Source organism: Centroberyx affinis, unplaced genomic scaffold (assembly GCF_046629955.1).
Source record: "Centroberyx affinis isolate AG114_WGS23_722 - 3 ecotype Tasmania unplaced genomic scaffold, CSIRO-AGI_Caff_v1 ptg005019l_1, whole genome shotgun sequence".
In the NCBI taxonomy this organism is placed as follows: domain Eukaryota; kingdom Metazoa; phylum Chordata; class Actinopteri; order Beryciformes; family Berycidae; genus Centroberyx; species Centroberyx affinis.
The window spans coordinates 42,789-47,798 of record NW_027282473.1 but is presented as its reverse complement, the minus strand read 5'-3'; the positions used below and the strand labels follow the sequence as shown (position 1 = coordinate 47,798).

The window sequence follows — 5,010 nt, the reverse complement described above, 5'->3', positions numbered from 1 at the left end:
CTTCACCACTGACACACTTCACAGGAATCCAGGCAGTCGCTGGGCGGAAAACCCCCGGCCCTTTATCTTGCATCTTTAGGAGAAGTCTAAATCGGCCACAGGAAATGTTTGTCTTCCTCATCCTGTTTAGATTCAGACCACAACTGAAAATACTTTCTTCTGTTTCTTCCTGGCTCTTATTAGGACATACAGCACTTCTCTACCATCGATAATTATTCTAGCAACACAGGAGTAGTTGTCATATCTGTTGTCATAGTGTGGCGGTTTGGACCCTTGCACTCCTTACCCAATACCGATATTTTTGTATTGAAGCTGCCGAAGATATATTGTGTGGATATTCAACATCTTTAAAATGTTCCTGGGATACATTTACAAGAGGAATTAATTTAGAATCGAAGCCTTAAACAAATTGATAAAATGTGCAAAGAAATTAGAATTATGTTGCAGGTTTTACAGTCAGCTTTTCTGTAGCTGTGGTCAGGGAGGAACCCCCGTCATATCAGAGGTGGACTACGCTGACTTACTGATATCCAATATTTAACAAATATTGGTCTAACTCTACATCTTACTATTGGTTGCTTGTAATATTGGTCAGCTAGAGTTAGGGTTAGGGTCAGTAACAGATAATAGATAATATGTTTCTCATACACTGCAGCGGCTATCTTGCCAACGTTAATTAGTCACTTTAGGCTGGGTGGTGAAACCTTGTTTTTGACGCGCATCCTTTCAATTTCCAAATGAATATCTTACTGTTGAGTGCATAGTGACGTATCAAAAGTTGAAGCGGATTAATTACCTGGAGTTGAAGTCTTGATGTCTCCGATGTAGCAGAGTGGATATTGCAAACTTGCCCAAGTTGACATGTACATTTTGTACATGTATTTGCTGCACCTGACTGTGGAAAGAATTTCCTCTCAGGACAATAAACTATCTACCTACCTATCTACCTACCTAGACATGAAATTGTTAAGAGCGGAGTGTGTGATAGTGCTGAGTGTGTGAGTGGTAAAGCCTGTGTTGTCTCATCACCCAAGCCTCACTTCCTGATCACCGGACAGCCCTAGCTATATCTTTACACCTGGGGTGCAACTCGACTATACTGCCCCCCTAGTGATACAAAAACGTGAAAAGAATAATAATGGCTCCTGCATATACCTTAAAATTAGATTTTTATGCATAATATCTGTCTTACAAGTGAATGTAAAGAACTGGTCCACTTTGAAACTCAAAATATATGTATTGCCAAGACTGCAAAATGAACCTTTTACTATCCCTAATCTAGCAAATTTCAGGGGAATACGTCTGTTAATGTCACAAATAACATTTTCAATATTTGTCTACTTGAGCATGTCAAGGCACTGTTCACAATTTATAATACGTGTATTCACTTTCATCAAAAACGAATATGATAAAAGCATATAATAATTTTCCACATAATATCTCCTGCACTACAGGCTGACATCACTGTTTCTGACTGCGGTGATGAGGCGATCGAAGATAACTTGAACCAAATCACAACCACGTCTGTGGCACAGATGCTCAAAACAGACCAAACTATACTAAATGATGAGAAGATTGGGTCAACACTTTCAGCTAATGGGATTGTTCATCGTTGCAGTGTTAGTTTCAACTGTATGTTTTGAGCAAAAAGTGTTTAAGTTAAACTATTCCATCTTTATTTGTCATAATCTTCACTTCATATTGTAAACGAGAGCTAAACACACACTGCCTCTTTCAAACCGCTCCTCTTCCTGGAAGAAAGCAAAGCCTGATAACCCCTCCCTCTTCTTCCTGGTTTCAAACAGCCAGTTCCATTCTGACCAGATATTTCCTGTTCCCTCCCCTTTCACAGATCTGCCAGTTTAAAGATGGGGGTGAACAACATGTTGTGAAGTGCAAGAGCTGGCGAACCCATTCACTGCAGATCAGCAAATGATCATGAAGTAAAGGAACAGATTTTTGGTTTGGATCGGAGCATAAACTGTTGAGAGGAACTATCTGACACACTGTTACTGAGAAGTGAAATGGCGCAGCAAGGAATTCAGCTGGACGAGACAAAATTCTGCTGTTCGATCTGTCTGGATCTACTGAGGGATCCGGTGACTATTCCCTGTGGGCACAACTACTGCATGAGCTGTATTAAAAGCTGCTGGGATGAAGAGGATCAGAAGAAAATCCACAGCTGCCCCCAGTGCAGACAGACCTTCACACCAAGGCCTGTCCTGGGGAAAAATACCATGTTAGCAGAGTTACTGGAGGAACTGAAGAAGACAGAACTCCAAGCTGCTCCTCCTGATCGCTGCTATGCCGGACCTGGAGATGTGGCCTGTGATTTCTGCACTGGGAGAAAGGTGAAAGCCATCAAGTCCTGTCTGGTGTGTCCGGCCTCTTACTGTGAGCAGCACCTCCAGCCTCACTATGATGTAGCTCCATTAAAGAAACACAAGTTGGTCGAAGCCAACGTAAAGCTTCAGGAGAACATCTGCTCTCGTCATGACGAGGTGATGAAGCTTTTCTGCCGTACTGATCAGCAGTTTATCTGTTATCTCTGCTCCATGGATGAACATAAAGGCCACGACACAGTCTCAGCTGCAGCAGAATGGACTGAGAGGCAGAAAGAGCTCGGGGTGAGTCGGCAAAACATCCAGCATAAAATCCAGGACAAAGAGAAAGATGTGAAGGTGCTTCAACAGGAGGTGAAGGCTATCAATCTCTCTGCTGATAAAGCAGTGGAGGACAGTGAGAAGAACTTCACTGAACTGGTCCGTTTCATTGAGAAAAGAAGCCCTGATGTGAAGGAGCAGATCAGATCCCAGCAGAAAGCGGAAGCGAGTCGGGCCGAAGAACTTCAGGAGAAGCTGAAGCAGGAGATTGCTGAGCTGAGGAGGAAAGATGCTGAGCTGGAGCAGCTCTCACACACAGAGGATCACACCCATTTTCTACACAATTACCCCTCGCTGTCACGTCTCAGTGAATCTACAGACTTACCCAGCACCAATATCCGTCCTCTGCAGTACTTTGAGGATGTGACTACGGCTGTGTCAGAGGCCAGAGATAAACTACAGGGCGTTCTTACAGAGGAATGGCCTAAGATCTCATGGACAGTGACTGACGTGGATGTTTTACTGCCACAACCAGAGCCCAAGACCAGAGCCGAATTCTTAAAATTTTCACGTCAAATCACACTGGATCCAAACACAGCAGACGCATATCTGTCATTATCTGAGGGGAACAGAAAAGCAGCATTTATGACGGAAGAACAGTTATATTCTAGCCACCCAGACAGATTCATTAAATGGTATCAGGTCCTGAGTAGAGAGGGTCTGACTGGACGTTGTTACTGGGAGGTGGAGTGGAGTGGGTGGGGAGTTTCAGTAGCAGTCGCATATAAGGATATTAGCAGAAGAGGGAATGAATGTGGATTTGGATACAATGACAAGTCTTGGGCATTACAGTATTTCAACAATAGTTATCAATTCAGACATAACAATATCAAAACTCCCATCCCAGGCCCTCTGTCCTCCAGAGTAGGAGTGTACCTGGATCACAGAGCAGGTATTCTGTCCTTCTACAGCGTCTCTGAAACCATGACTCTCCTCCACAGAGTCCAGACCACATTCACTCAGCCTCTCTATCCTGGATTTTGGCTTGGTGTTAGAGCCACTGCTGAGTTGTGTAAGCTTAAGTAGACAGGACGTATTAAAGCAGCAATGTGTGAGATTTTGTTTTATACTTTTTTTTTTCATTTTGTCTCCATTTTTGTTGCTAAGCGGTCTTTGCTGTGGCGTTTCTGCACTGCCGTTCCCAGAGATCACCTGTAAATCAGTGTCCAGTACTGTGGCATCTTTTTTCTTGAATTTTCTGTTTAGGATTGAGTTTCTGTAGGTGACGCTCTTTTCTTTGTCTGTTCAGCCATGGTAGCTATTGCTGCTCATGCTAATAACCCAGTGCTTCTGTTTATTCCAAACAAACCAGGATTTTTCCCAGGTGAGAGCTACCAGACACCGGGTGTTTCGAACAGCAAATGCAAAAGCTTTCATGAATTTGATATAGGTTGAATCAATGTTTTGTTAGTATGTTCAAAAAGCCTTACATTTTCAATGCCTCCAATTCAGGATCATCATTTCCCATCCCCACTAAGTCCATTAACTAAGTTCACTAACTTGTATGAAATAACTTCTTTGTTCAACTCACAGAGGTTCGGGAGATTTTGTAGTAGTTTCATCTCTTTGAATTCACCACTATTTATGGGTGAGCATTACAACTTCTTACCTTGTTACCTTTGTTTCTTTCAGGTCACACTATTTACACCAATGATTGTACTGATGAACATACCCCCATTGGACTTTCGTTAATCTTTGTATGGATTTTTGTAAATAAATTTAGACATCTTTCAGCTTGAACCCGTGTGTCTTCCTCTTTTGTCGTGGCTCAGTGAGGGAACTTAGTGTTTCATAAGCTGTCACACTACCCACACAAAGGAAGTGAGGTTATCAACTTTGAAGCAAAAGCATGGTTTCATCACTAACTCTACTGCAAGAGACGGCAGCTAACAGTGAGTCCCAGTGTCAGACTCTGTATTAAAGAATTAGCAAAATAGGGAATTCAATAAGGAAAAATACATCTTTGTTTCTTACAGGCACTTGTGACAATTCACCGTATGAAAATTAACCAACCAACCATTAATCAAATTAGACTTAAAAGTATAAATGAAAATACATCATTGCAAGAATCATATAAATGTGAAAATAAAGAAGTCAAAAACAACCTCATTTCATAATCACATTGCACATTGCTCCAAGGATCTGCTCTTTTGGTTAGGGCAGAGAAAAGCAGAGAAGCAGTTCATGAAGAAATGAGCAGAAGCGAGGTTTGGTTTTAATCACAAGTCTAACTTGTGATTAAAAAGTAATAAGTAAATTAAAGATAGAATGAGATGGAGAGGTTACCTAACAGCTAAACCTGTCAGCAGCCCGTCATCACTCAAGAGTAAGATTAAACTTAAGTCTC

General features: G+C 41.9%; 1 protein-coding gene across 1 annotated transcript; it reads left to right on the top strand.

Moving 5' to 3' along the window:
* Window positions 1-1,906: 1,906 nt before the first annotated feature.
* Window positions 1,907-4,397, top strand: LOC139666469 (tripartite motif-containing protein 16-like). The gene is made up of 2 exons (XM_071545706.1): window positions 1,907-3,987; window positions 4,296-4,397. Exon 1 carries the CDS (start codon window positions 2,025-2,027, stop codon window positions 3,687-3,689), a length of 1,665 nt encoding a protein of 554 aa, XP_071401807.1. The 5' UTR covers window positions 1,907-2,024; the 3' UTR covers window positions 3,690-3,987; window positions 4,296-4,397.
* Window positions 4,398-5,010: the final 613 nt, after the last annotated feature.

What these genes read in the sequence shown, in the direction of transcription:
- LOC139666469 (XM_071545706.1), top strand. Translation starts at nt 2,025, where the DNA reads ATGGCGCAGCAAGGAATTCAGCTGGACGAGACAAAATTCTGCTGTTCG.